This window comes from Staurois parvus, unplaced genomic scaffold (genome assembly GCF_062004578.1).
Source record: "Staurois parvus isolate SC_StPar_1 unplaced genomic scaffold, SC_StPar_1.0 ptg000255l, whole genome shotgun sequence".
Taxonomy (NCBI): domain Eukaryota; kingdom Metazoa; phylum Chordata; class Amphibia; order Anura; family Ranidae; genus Staurois; species Staurois parvus.
Window position 1 is genome coordinate 953,742 of NW_028318051.1, and position 14,346 is coordinate 968,087.

Sequence of the window (14,346 nt, forward strand, 5' to 3'; positions counted from 1 at the left end):
CTATGGACAGCGACATCTACAGAACATACCTTTTTGGGCAGGAAGTACACTCCTACAGGATATTTGTCAGTGTTGGTCCACAGTTCAATCTGCGCCATGACCTGGTTAGTGAAGGAATTGCTCATGACAAAGCTAGGGTGACCCATCGCACATCCCAAATTTACTAGACGGCCTTCAGCAAGTAATATAATGTGGCGCCCATTTTTCAAGAGGTAGCGGTCCACCTGTAAATAGCAATGAAGTCATTATGAACCTACAGTATCTTTACAAATTAAAGTGGATCTGAAGACAAACTATACACACAAGCTATTCCACACCCAGCTTAAAAACTATATAGGGCCACTAGGTACTTGCATATGAGTAATTAAAAGGAATCTTTAGCTGCCAGCAACATAGAAAGTTAAATGCAGGGGAGAAAAAAAAAAAAAAAAAAAAAAAAAAGGAGGCTGATGAAGTGGAGGGTATATGTTCAGGCAGGATTAGTGACTGGTTGTATGGCACTGTCAGAAGGTCACACATGAGAAGACACCATAGGGGGAAGACGAGGAGAAATTAACTAAGGCTTAGAACACAGACTTTGGCGCATTCACACCAGTGTATTAAGGTAACATGCATGATTATTACTGCAGTTCAGGAAGGAGGAAGGAAGAAAGGAGGAAGGAGGAAGGAAGAAAGGAGGAAGGAGGAAGGAAGAAAGGAGGAAGGAGGAAGGAAGAAAGGAGGAAGGAGGAAGGAAGAAAGGAGGAAGGAGGAAGGAAGAAAGGAGGAAGGAGGAAGGAAGAAAGGAGGAAGGAGGAAGGAAGAAAGGAGGAAGGAGGAAGGAAGAAAGGAGGAAGGAGGAAGGAAGAAAGGAGGAAGGAGGAAGGAAGAAAGGAGGAAGGAGGAAGGAAGAAAGGAGGAAGGAGGAAGGAAGAAAGGAGGAAGGAGGAAGGAAGAAAGGAGGAAGGAAGAAAGGAGGAAGGAAGAAAGGAGGAAGGAAGGAAGGAGGAAGGAAGGAAGAAGAATACGAAGAATTGTCATATTCAAAATATTTGTTGCAAAAAAAAAAAAATATATATATAATAATAGTGTTCCACGGACTCAACATGCCTCTGCAAAATCCTTGAAGTGTCTACTTTCCATTGGGAAAAGAAATGTGACAGGCAGTCAGAAAGTAAACGCTACGTAATTCCAAATATATATACACCATAGTTTGTAGACACTAACTTTCACACAAATCAAATAAATATACATGTATTGAGTTTTTTGTTTTTTTACCAAAGACATGCAGCAGAATACATTTTAGCCTACATTTATGACTAACTTTGAATTTTAGATTTTTTTTTTTTATAACCAAAAAGTGAAAATTAAAATCAGGTTTTTTTTCTAAATGTTCGGTCTTTTTTTTTTTGCTTATAGTGCAAAAACAAAAACGGCAGAGGTGATCAAATACCAAAAGAAAGATCTATTTGTGTGAGAAAAAAAAAAAAAAAAGACAAATCTCATTTGGGTACAACATTGCTCGACCGCGCAATTACCAGTTGAAATAGCGTAGCGCCGAATAGCAAAAAACAGCCTGGTCAGGAAGGGGGGGGATAAACCCTCTGGAGGGCAAGTGGTTTAGGCTATAGTATACAATAAGTAGATCGCATATGCAGGGAAAATAAAAAAAGTTTAAAAAAAAACTCCTGATCCTTCAACTCTGTGCACCTTCTGCACAAGCACAATGTCTTTGGTAAAGGGTAAAACTAGTGTCAGGATGGCGCAAACACTATACAGTTGGGGTACGCAACAGCCAGTGGCATCTCCCCCAAAACTAAATAATGCCTTTGGCAGCATAATTTCTACAAAAACTACCCATGCTAGCAAGTGTGTTTACGGTTCCACTTTACAGCCCAATTCTCAATACCATCACTGTCCCCGGATCTTACACCACACCAAGCTCCCTTGTCTGATTTACTCTGAAATTGTGCAGACTAGAGAGGTTATTATGGCCTGCACATGTTATATAAAATTGTGCAAGAATATAAAAAAAAAAGGGAAAAAAAAAAATTGCAGCCATGGATGTGTTCGTGGTTATGAATGTTTGCACGTTCCAGAACTATTACAGCACAATTATTAATCAATGCTGGCCGTGCAAAAATGGTTCAGGCTTGGCTCTAAGGAAATTAGGAGTGCAATTAGGAGTCATTGACCTAAAACCAGTACTGGAAGGTTGTAAAAAGGGGCACAATCCTGTGTGTTCCAGGTCAGAGATTAAGAAAGTTCTACAGTCATTGATCATCTATCAGGCAACCAGGCAAAGAGCACTCTTCCTACCACCCCATCCCCCACAGCTATCTCCTCCTGTACCACCATCCCCTCCCCTCTAGATTGTAAGCTCCAAGGAGCAGGGCCCTCAATCCCCTCATGTTTTACATTGTATTGGTATTGTTCTGTCACATGTTCTGTCCCCCTCTGTAATGTACAGCGCTGAGCGAACTATTGGCGCTTTATAAATACTGTATAATTTTACAGTAGGAGAGGTCAGAATCTGCAAAACATTACATATTTTCTGCAGAGCTGAAAGGACTTGGAATAAAAAGATGGTAGTTACAAATTTCATGTAACTACTTGTCTTTCTTCCTGAAAAAATAAATAAATAAATAAACTGCCCAGGTGGGATGCACATCACGGTTTTCCATTCAGTGCTAGTTTGCATCTGATCTGTGTAGAATTTGCATCATTGTGAAAAGCATAGATTCGTATGTAATCTTCAAAAGCATTATTTGCAAAGCAGGCTGTTCACATATATGCAGTGCAAATTTCATACGGTCCCAAAAAAAAAAAAAAAAAAAAAAAAAAAAAAAAAAAAAAAAAAAAAAAAAGGGGGGGTGTCAGGTGCAATGCAAGTTTAATGCGGGTGTTTAACTGCATCAGATATGCACTGAATCAGTGAGAACCAGCATTTAAGGTCGCTGTGCATGTGTTGGTTGTTCACCACAAACTTTAAGGGGTTGATTTATAAAGTATTTGCATAGCCATTCACCCTGCAAAAGTGCAAGTACAGTCATTCTATAGGACAATGGCATTAGGATAGGAGATACACACACATAGCTATACACACAGACCTATTTTGATTGCAAATCATTCAATAAAAATACCAACAAAATTCTGCATTTGGCCATTAGATTGAGCCAAGTATTAATAAAAAAAAAAAAAACCCCATGATCCTTTGCTCCATCTAGTGGCAAAATGTGTTACTTTCAACCTTAGAGAATAACGAATGCTCATACTAGATGCGTATTTACTATGGATTTAAACGGCCTAAGGGTAGAGCATTAACCATTTGCCTACTGGGCACTTCCACCCTCTTCCTGCCCAGGCCAAATTTTTCAGCTTCCAGCGCCATCGCACTTTGAATGACAATTGCATGGTCATGAAACACTGTACCCAAGATTAAAAAAATTTACTTTTTTTCTCTTCACACACAAAGAGCTTTTTGGTGGTATTTATCACCACTGGGGGTTTTATTGTTTGCAACAAAAAAGATCACTTATTTACAAAACTTGAAGCAAAATGGCTTTTTTTTCCCCCCCAGAATTTGATTTTTTTTCTCCTGCACTGCTGGGCAGCGACAAGGCTGCACTGAAAGCCTGCACAGATGGGGCTACACCGATAGTCAACGCACTGATGATTAGTGTAGAGGTCCCCCTAAGAAATGCAGCTTACTGGCTCTCCTCAAACGCGGTTAGCATAGAGAGGACTGCCGATAACTGGCATTTCCTATTTACATGTGATTGGACACATCTTTTGGCTATCAAGCAGGTGGGAAGAAGTTAACCACTTAGCCCTCCAGAAGATTTACCACCCTTCCTAACCAGGCCATTTTTTGTGTTACCGCGCTGTTACTTTTGCTGACAGTTGCGCGGTCATGCAACGCTGCACCCAAATTAAATTTATGTCCCACAAACTGAGCTCTCTTTGGGTGGCATTTAATTGCCTCTGCGCTTTTTGCGCTACAAACCGAAAATAAATAAAAAATTTAAAAAAAAGGAATATATTTGACTTTTTGCTATAAAACATATCCAGTAAAATAAAAATCAAATTGTCAACAATTAAGCCTATCTATATCACGAAGTGTAAATTCATTGGTTTGTGTGAAAGTTTACAAAATGGAGATTGTATATATGTTACATACACATTTGTTTTTTTATACTAGTAATGGCGACAATCAATGAGCGGGACTGCAGCAGGCATTCTGACAAGGGGGGGGGGAACCTGACCAACTGCCACTGATATTCCAATGACATTAATGCAGTAATCAGTGCTAAGACAAAGCACAGACACTGTACCAATGACACTGGGCAGGAAGGGGTTAACATCTGTGGCAATCAAAGCGTTAACAGTTTTACTATGTCAGCATGCTGCTTTGTATTACAAAGCAGTATGCTGGTGCTGACAGAGGAGAGACCTGTGTTTGCATACAGACCTCCCCCCAATCAGTGTTCCTCAGCAAATCGCTGGGTGCTGGCGGGGAATCTCCGGCTGTAGACGCCAATGGCGCTGCCAGTAGGGCGGCACGTGCCCCCTACCCAGAAATGCAAAAATCACACGAATTTGCGCAACCCTACCACCCTGTAGCAGTAGTTCTGCTATAGGGCGGTTGGGAAGCGGTTTGAATGTTATCGTTTACCTGCGGCTTGATGTTCACTTTCTTGGCAGCGTTGTCATTTAGCCACTTCACATCGAGTTCAACATCAAAGTGGCCAATGTTGCAAACAATGGAATCATCCTTCATCTGCTCAAAGTGTCTGAGGAGTAAAAATAAGATCAGCTAGGTTATGAGCATTGGGAGTGTAAAGGACTACAGAGACAGGAAGCAGAATGTGTAGGCATTAGAACTAAGAAGCAAAAATATCCAAGGCGTCTCCCAAGGCCACAAATACATTTTAGTCTTGTCAATTCAAAATAGGAAGAAAAAGTCAGTCCACCCAACAGAGATGTTATTGGGGTTGCACATTTTTGGAATCCCACTGTCCTCTGGAAAGCTCTCGTGGTAAGATCTTGCTGTTGCAAAAGTCAACTCTGCCCTACCAAAGAGCTATATACAGCTGAGATCACATGACCAGTGCAACGGTCACACACGTGACATACATTAGGAAGCAGAACTCCAGGGAAAAATTAAAGTTGTTTGTGTATGATCTCTATTCACCTGATATGGGAGAGTTTGTAGGCTAGCAGTTAAAAAAATAAAACCAAAAACAAAGCACTTATACCCCCTTCCTGCCCAGGCCAAATTTCCAGCTTTCAGCACTGTTGCACTTTGAATGAAAATTACGCGGTCATACAACATTGTACCCATATGACATTTTTATCATTGTTTTGTGACAGAACAGAGCTTTATTTTGGGGGTATTTAATCACCTCAGGGTTTATTATTTTTTTCTTAAACAAACCTAAAAACCACTAAAAATTTTGGAAAAAAAAAAAAAAAAAAAAAACCACCCCACAAACACACGTTTTCTTAGTTTTTGTTATAAAATTTTGTGAATAAGTGATTTTTCTCCTTCACTGATATGCGCTAATGAGGCTGCAGTGGTGGGCACTGATGGGCATTGACAGGCATCACTGAAAGGCAGCTCAGATGGGCACCGATGTGTGGTATTGCTGTGCACTGGTAGGCACCGATGTGGCATTGATGTGACACTGGCACGAGGCACTGATGGACACTGACAGGTGGCACTGCTGGGGCTACACTGATCATCAGGGCACACTAATCATCAGTGCCCCGATGATCAGTGTACATGTCCTCTCCGCGGAAAGCCGAGGCATTTATGATATAGGTCACTGTAAAAAAAAAAAAATATATATATACACAACAGACTGTTTCTTACCTGCCTTCAACAATGTCTGCACACCCTGTTGTAGTGACAAAAATGTTCCCTTCTTTACAAGCTTCATCCATTGTTGTGACCTCATAACCTGCCAAAAGAACATACTGTTAAAGTTCTTGGGATATCAAGTGGTGGCCAACTGACTACATGTGCAGCAGCATCACTTGTGTTAACCTGTTCACATTTTAAAATGCTCCATCCCCCACTCAAACACCTATAAATCTAACCTGTGTGTAAAAAAAAAAAAAAAAAAAAAAAAAAAAAAAAAAAGGAAGAAGGGGTGGGGGGGGAGGAAGATGCAAATACCTAGATTTCAGGCTGCACTAATCCAGTCAGTCAGTCACATGATCTCCCGTATTAGCCAGCACTGGCTCCAGGGGAGAGGAGAAAGCCCAACAACAGCTGGTTATGCCTGGGAGCAGTGATGCTACCCATAGGCTTCAATTGCCCCAGAGAAGACAGGATCAAACAGCCTTTTTACACAATACGGAGGATTAACCCCTTAAGTTCCACAGTGAGTGTAACAAGCACACTTTACTGCATATACAGACTGATTTCACTGTGAATTTAGTAACACTTTAACTCTGCATCAAGCCAGAAACAAAAAACCCTAAGCTTTATAACGCTTGTAACAACAACCTCCCTGGTCCCTTAACATCCCCCACCCTGGTCTTCAAATAAATATACCATCTCACACTTAAACAAAATATATATATAAGCATTTAATTTTACACTGCATCCTGCATAGCATTGCACCCAAGATCAGAGGGTGCAAATCAGTGCAGAGCATTCTGTGATTGGACAAGGTGGAGAGGATGATGTCACTGCCCCACCTCATCCAGAGAATGTTTTACATTCATTGAGAAAAATTCCACGTTTTCTTCTGAATGGTACCTGTTCCAAGTGAATAACCTCTTGTGATCAACAAGGCAACCACTTGGCACGGGACCCAGAAGCAAGTGGAGCTACTACTTGGCATGGAGTTAGGTTAATAAGAGGCTTAACCAGTACTCCTAAATCCACCCTTCACTTCATTCTGCCCAACTGCATTTCATTGCACGACTGCTGATTCTGTTCCAAGAAAACAAAAACCAAAAACTGGAACTCAAGGATTGGTCTGTGTTCCATGGTCCTCACCTTCCATGGCTGCCTGCAGCGCATTGATGGGGTCTATCTCCGTGATGATGACACGTGCACCAAAGGCCCTTAAAGCTTGAGCACAACCTTTTCCAACATCGCCATACCCTGCAACCACTGCAACCTTCCCTGCAATCATCACATCAGTGGCTCGCTTAATGCCATCAATCAGGGACTCTCGGCAACCGTACAGGTTATCAAATTTACTCTGAAAATTATTTAAAAAATGCATTAACAATTCAAGAAAAGAAAAAAAAAAAGTCTTCACCACAAAACAATCATGCACCAAATTTAGCTTTTAATGAATCTAGAAAGAAGGTGTGAACCTACCTTTGTCACAGAGTCATTGACATTGATGGCAGGTACTTTTAGGGTCCCTTCAGCTTTCATTTTGTACAGGTTGTGCACGCCTGTGGTCGTCTCTTCAGAGATCCCCTTAATTCCTGCAGGAAAGAAAAAGCATCAGATTTGGATTTTTTTGGTCTAGGTCATAAGGCTGGCAGCTTTGTCTGTAGAGTTTTGGTGGGCTGCAATCGGAGAGTGGAGAATAATTTCACATAATAAAAATGAATATACACATGTACGTATACACATATATACAGTCAGGTCCATAAATATTGGGACATCGACACAATTCTAACATTTTTGGCTCTATACACCATTTGAAATGAAACGAATATGTGCTTTAACTGCAGACTCTCAGCTTTAATTTGAGGGTATTTACATCCAAATCAGGTGAACGGTGTAGGAATTACAACAGTTTGCATATGTGCCTCCCACTAGCACTAGAAATATACATCACTGTATTAATGACTGGCTGGGAAGGGGTTAAACATCTAGGTGATCAAAGCGTCAAATGCAGCTTGACCACTGCACCTGGAAATATTAAAAAAGCAAAAATATTTTATTGTAAGAAATACATTAGGGAATAAAAGTAAAGACAGAGAGGGGTACGATTAGGAGTGCCAACATCCCTAAGGCTACATTCACACTAGCTTTGTCAGCAGGCGTCAGGGAAGGGTGTTTAATGCTTCTCAAAACGCCTATGAAAATGCTGCACATGGCAGCACACAGTGCTGTTCACACTGAAGCATTAGCGTCGCGGCAAAACTGACACCTCGTGTCCAGTCAGGAGGAGTTGAAGCCTCCTATTCAAGTCCATGGTGCTGCTCCGCAAACGCCTGGCAGGCGGTTGCGTAGTGTTAATACCATTTAACTTCATTATAGGCATTTGTGGTGCGGTTTTAACAACGGGTTTCGGCACCCGTTGATCGACTTACATATACATGTGTGATTTCGCACAGAACGGCCACCGTGTAGTAGTACATCTGCTATAGGGCAGCCGGCAAATGGTTAAATCCACCTACAGTTGACAGACATGCTTTTGCCGCAGGGAGTTTTATCTACCTTTTCAGTAAAATACATACCAAGGTTAGCCATATAAAATAAAAAATAAAACCACTTTCCTCCTGCTACTTTGACGTCACGTTTATGTTCTCAACTCTCAAGACTTCATATTAAAAAAGATACTGCCCTCCTAAAACTTTATTTCACACCCAAATATACATATAAAAAAACATAAGCACTTTACAATGGAGTTTTTAAAAATAAAAAAAATAAAATTTACTAAGAGAATTAAAAAAAGGAGGGAAGGAGCTTTTTATGACATTATAGTATTTTTCCTAGCAAGTCATATATATCTTGGGCATAGTGATAACCAAAGTAATAGCCTTTACTGGCTAACAGATCACTGAAGGTGTATTTTCATCAATAAAAGCCGTCATCTGTGTACTGTACAGAAAAATCACTTTGTCTGTACAACACTCCCACCTAGGGGTAACATTATAAACTGCAGAATATCAAAGCAATGGATTGTCAGTCTAATCACCTTTCAGCAGCTCTGGATGTTTGGTGTGAACAAGGTTTGTGAGATCTCCTCCATCATCAAGGATCATGTTGAGTGGTTTTCCATCAGGAAAATATAGGGTCTGCTCAATGCACCAGATGTACTCTTCATCGGTCTCCCCCTTCCAGGCGTACACTGCAAGGAAACAGCTGGATTATGCACAAGTCCATGTCTGCTAGATAATTAAAACCGCAATTAAAGTTTAGCAAGAAAGTTCCCCCCTCCCTTCCTGGTCTCTGGGGATAGAGCTTGAAGCAGTTCTTGCATCTCTATACCAATATAACTCATGCAAGAAGTGCCATTTGAAAAATGGTTTGGGGGCCGGGGGGGGGGGGGGGGGGAATGGGGGTGAGAAGACACTCATTTGGAATGATTGTGTGTTATTCATCAACTCTTGCAAAACATAAGCGTTTATTCATGGCACAACTTCTCTGCCTTACCTGGTACCCCGGTCTTGGCAATGGCTGCAGCAGCATGATCTTGGGTGGAGAAGATATTGCAGCTTGACCACTGCACCTGGAAAAATTAAAGCAAAAATATTTTATTGTAAAGGAGTACATTAGGGAATACAAGTAAAGAGAGGGGGGTATGATTAGTGCCAACATCCCTAAGGCAACATTCACACTAGCTTTGTCAGCAGGCGTCTGGGAAGGGTTTTCAACGCTTCTGAAACGCCCATGAAAATTCTGCACATGGCAGCACACAGTGCTGTTCACACTGAAGCGTTAGTGTTGCGGCAAAACTGACACCTCGTGTCCAGTCAGGAGTTGAAGCCTCCCATTCAAGTCTATGGTGCTGCTTCGCAAACGCCTGGCAGACGGTTGCGTAGTGTTAATACCATTTAACTTCATTATAGGCATTTGTGGTGCGGTTTTACTTGGCAAACGCCTATCAACCGCCTCAAAACCACGCATGGGGCATTTGGGGAGCGTTTTTAACGCTCCTCAAACGCCTGTCTAACGCTATAGGGGAGTTTGGCAGGAGTTCGAAATAAAGTCAAGTGTGAACGAGCCCTAAAAGATACAATGGGGAAGTCCTCTTGTTGGTGGGACTTGAAATATGGTACAGTTTTTATTTTTACAATCTTAAAAGCAGACATGAAGCTACAATACAAATAACGGCGGTATTATCACAGATGGGGTTTCCAATGTAGAGGTAGGTTATGCGTAAATTGCACTTGACGCATTTCGAGACCAACGGCAATCTCTTCCTCACAAGTGCTCAAGAAGGCATGACTCATAACTCCACGTGGGGTGAGAACTGCCAAGGAACTAAAAAAACTTGTTTTCCAAGAACACAGCCAAGGACGCTTCATATATATCTTTGGCAGGAATGGTAGAACAGAGAATGAAAAAGCAAAAAAAAAGCAAAAAAAAAAAAAAAAAAAAAACAGCAAAAGACAAAACGTCACCCAAACGCCTCCTGGAGGGGCTCCGCCCAACTGCACCAACAGCGAGGCCAAATGCTCACTAATGCTGAAAAGGTAGCACTGTAAATAAGAATGCAAGAAGATGACAAAAAAAAAAAAAAAAGAAAATATATAATTTTATTAAAAAGGAGGTTTTGGGAGCCTGGTAAAAGTCCGAACCAGGACATGGGAGACGAAGCACTTCGAAGTTAGGTGTCAGGTTTGTCATGTGAGGTGCACATAATGGCTGTGAGAAGATATTGCAGCTTGACCACTGCACCTGGAAGAATGAAAAATGCAAAAATATTTTTTTTTTTTTTTACAATAAAAAAGGGGGGTACGTTAGGGAATGCAAGGTGCATGAAAATTCCAGGACCTGAACCGTGTGCAAAGTCCAGTGGTTGGGAGGGTATTATTAGAATACAGGATTTATATAGCGCCAACAGTTTGCTTGGTGCTTTACAAAATAAAAAAGGTATACATTACAGTTACAATACAATTTGGTACAAGAGGAAACAGAGGACCCGGCTCGTGAGAGCTTACAATCTAGGAGGAAGGGTTGAGTGATACAAAAAGGTAATAGCTGTGGGGGGGTGAGCTGATGGGGGAAATAAAAGGCAGTTTACTAGTAAGAAGCAGGATAGGCTTCTATAAAGAGAAAGGTTTTCAGGAATCATCTGAAAAAGGTGATTAGATTAGGAGATAGCCAGATAGATTGGGGTAGGGAGTTCCATAGGATGTGAGAAGCCCTGGAGGAGGGGGTATCACAGCTCTAGACACAGAACAGCACTGCAACACTGATGGACCCACAATGCTGTGCTTCCTGCACAGTACAAAATAACAGACAAGCCCAAGAATTCTTAACTATGGCCCAGACAAAGCTAAGCCTTCTAAACTGGTAATGCCTAGTAGTACAAAGCTCAAACAATTCTGCAATATTAGTTAAAGATTACTAAATTTGCTTCCATGCAAGAAAAGCCAATTTGATGTGCACAAGGTTTTTTTTCTTCCCTCTTTCATTAAAGAGAAGGGGAATGTCCACCCAAAAAGCATATTTCAGACAATTTCTTGCATCCATAGAGACAAGCATTAAAATGCCTGTGTTGCACATCACTATGTAAGTGCATCTAATTTTTTTTTTGTACATTGCCTTTTATACACCGAAGGCTGGTTCACACCAGATGCAGTCCAGCACTTTTTTTCTGCTCAAACAATGCATGCACAGTGTTTCCCATGTATTCTAGTGGTCCTAGTTCACACTAGTGCAGTCTGTTCCAGTGCGATCAGATGGGGGGGGTCCTGATGAGGTCATGACTTGTGAAGTAACGCATAGGACAGAAGCGTGGTGGCATTATTCCGGTACGGACGGCAGCCGTCATATTGGTACTCCCAACTTCATACACCCTGTACTATTTGATACAGCGATTGCCTTTTGGATCTGCTAATGTACCCATTAATAAAGCCTTCCTTCCTACACTATGGAAGCTCTCTTTTGATCCTTTGTGAGGAATTTGGAGGAGGGAGGAGGAGATTTAAAAAAATAAATAAATAAAATAGTTGCAGTTCCTAAAATTGGTACTTTGTATTATGTTCAACCCCTTGAGTTAAAGCTGAAAGTCTGCATTTCAAATTAATTTGGATTGTTGTGTTTTAATTTATTCTGTTGGCATACAGAGCCAAAAGTATGAAAATTGTGCCTGTGTCCAAATATATATGCACACAAGTGTATATTTTTATGCATTTCATCCACTGAACATGATTTTTTTGCATTCACCATTTGGTCACTTTATCTTTGTTGCCCCTTTTTTGGGTCTGTCTTTTATGTCACTTATCTATTTTTCATTTATATGTTTATGCATTTCATCCATCGAACACTGTTCTTGTCAATCTTTGTTGCCATTTGTTACACATATTGTGGATTCACTTTTGTTGTTACATGGTTCCATCTGGATTGTTCATTCATTTTTGGGTTTTAGGAGATTGTTAAAAATGCTGCACTACCAATTAGTGAACAATTTTTTTTTGCATTTATGTGAATGGTTTACTCACTTTTAGGATAAGTAGCGCAGCACAATTTTTCATACATTTGTTTCAGCCACTTTTTGGCAGCACAGGAGGCTTCTCTTCATTTTTGCAACATGGTCTTGAATGATTTTGTTAGGAAAAATACTTTGTGGGTGCAAATTAACAAATCTTGTTTGCAAAAAATGGCCCGCATTTGTGAGTATTTCGTAGTTTACCAAATCCATATCCGTATAGATATCCAGAAGATTTTTTTTTTTTTTTTTTTTAATGTATTAGGAACGTAAGGATGCCTCATCATTTGATGGAAATGAAAATCAACCTACAGAGGACTGAATTTAAAGACACCCCGAAAATCAAACTGAAAAAAGATGCAGTAGGCTAGTCCATTTTGATGAAATTTCATTGCAGCAACTCAAAATGGTACTCAGTTTGTATGACCCCCACATGCTTGTATGTCTGACAATGTCGGGGCATGCTCCTAATGAGACGATGGAAGGTGTCCTGGGGTATTTCTTCCCAGATCTGGACCAGGGCATCACTGAGCTCCTGGACAGTCTGAGGTGCAACCTGGCAGCATTGGATGGACCGAAACTGCCTGCATACTTTCATCACATGAGCCCAGGACCCACAGCACCAGCACAGGGTTTGACAATGGGTCCAAGGATTTCATTCTGATACCCAATGCCAGTCAGGGTGCCATTGTCTAGCCTGTAGAGGTCTGCGAATCTCTCCATGGATATGCCTCCACAGACCATCACTGACCGACCACCAAACGGTCATGCTGAACGATGTTACAGGCAGCATAAGGTTCTCCAGACCTTTTCACGTCTGTCACTTGTGCTCAAAGTGAACCTGCTCTCATCTGTGAAAAGCACAGGGCACCTGTGGTGGATCTGCCAATTCTGGTGTTCAATGGCAAATGCCAATCTAGCTCTATGGTGCCAGGCAGTAAGCACAGGGCCCACTAGAGGAAGTCGGGCCCTCAGGCCACCCTCATGAAGTCTGTTTTGGATTGTTTGGTCAGAGACAGTCACATCAGTGGCCTGCTGGAGGTCATTTTGTATTGCTCTGGCAGTGCTCATTCTTTTCCTCCTTGCACAAAGGAGCCGATACCGGTCCTGCTGATGGGTTAAGGACCTTCTACGGCCCTGTCCAGCTCTCCTAGAGTAACTGTCTTCTGGAATCTCCTCCATGCTCTTGAGATTGGGTGACACAGACAACCTTCTGGCAATGGCACGTATTGAGGTGCAGTCCTGGAGGAGCTTGACTGCCTGTGCAACCTCTGTAGGTTCCAGGTATTGCCTCATGCTAACAGTAGTGCCACTGACCCTAGCCAAATGCAAAACTAGTGAAAAACAGTCAAAAGATAAGGAAAAAAAACAAAAAAAGGCAGTGGCCTCCACCTGTAAAACCATTCCTGTTTTGAGGGTAGTCTCATCGCTGCCCATCTAGTGAACCTGTTCATTTCATTAACACCAAAAGCAGCTGAAACTGATTAACAACCCCCTCTGCTACTTAACTGACCAGATCAATATCCCAGGAGACAAATATACACGTGCGCAATTTTGCACTTATGCCTCATGGGGGTGCACACACGCTGCTGGCAGATCACTTCTGCTGTGAACGGTCACAGCAGAAGCAGATCTCAGAGTCCCAGCGCACATCCATGCACAGATCATTGAGCAGGGAGGAAGAACTGAGTTGTGCCTAGGTTTACATTGATCACTTTTGTCACAACAGAACTGTGCCTATCGCATGTCCCTGCAGTGCTGGGAGCACAATCCATCACTTCCTCTCGTGCCACCCAGTGTTACCGTGTTTAAAAGAAAAAAAAAAAAAATGCAAAAAAGGGATACCACAAAAAGAAACCTATTTGCAGGAAAAACAAAAAAAAGACCGACCAATTGTCAGTTAAAATAAATGCAGCGCCGTACTGCAAAAAAACAGCCTGGTTAGGAGGGGGGGGGGGGGGGGGGGGGGGGGGGGAGTGTAAATCTTCCAGAGAAAAGTTGGGAA

General features: G+C 41.6%; 1 protein-coding gene across 1 annotated transcript in view; it reads right to left on the minus strand.

The window, feature by feature from the left end:
* Positions 1-14,346, minus strand: part of AHCY (adenosylhomocysteinase) — a 41,063-nt gene that overhangs the window by 6,946 nt on the left and 19,771 nt on the right. The window contains exons 3-9 of the mRNA XM_089680991.1: positions 9,338-9,413; positions 8,880-9,032; positions 7,322-7,434; positions 6,992-7,199; positions 5,855-5,942; positions 4,655-4,772; positions 30-224 (exon numbers count right to left, since the gene is read on the minus strand). Coding sequence (XP_089537117.1) covers positions 30-224; positions 4,655-4,772; positions 5,855-5,942; positions 6,992-7,199; positions 7,322-7,434; positions 8,880-9,032; positions 9,338-9,413 — 951 coding nt within the window. The remainder of the gene's footprint in view (positions 1-29; positions 225-4,654; positions 4,773-5,854; positions 5,943-6,991; positions 7,200-7,321; positions 7,435-8,879; positions 9,033-9,337; positions 9,414-14,346) is intronic.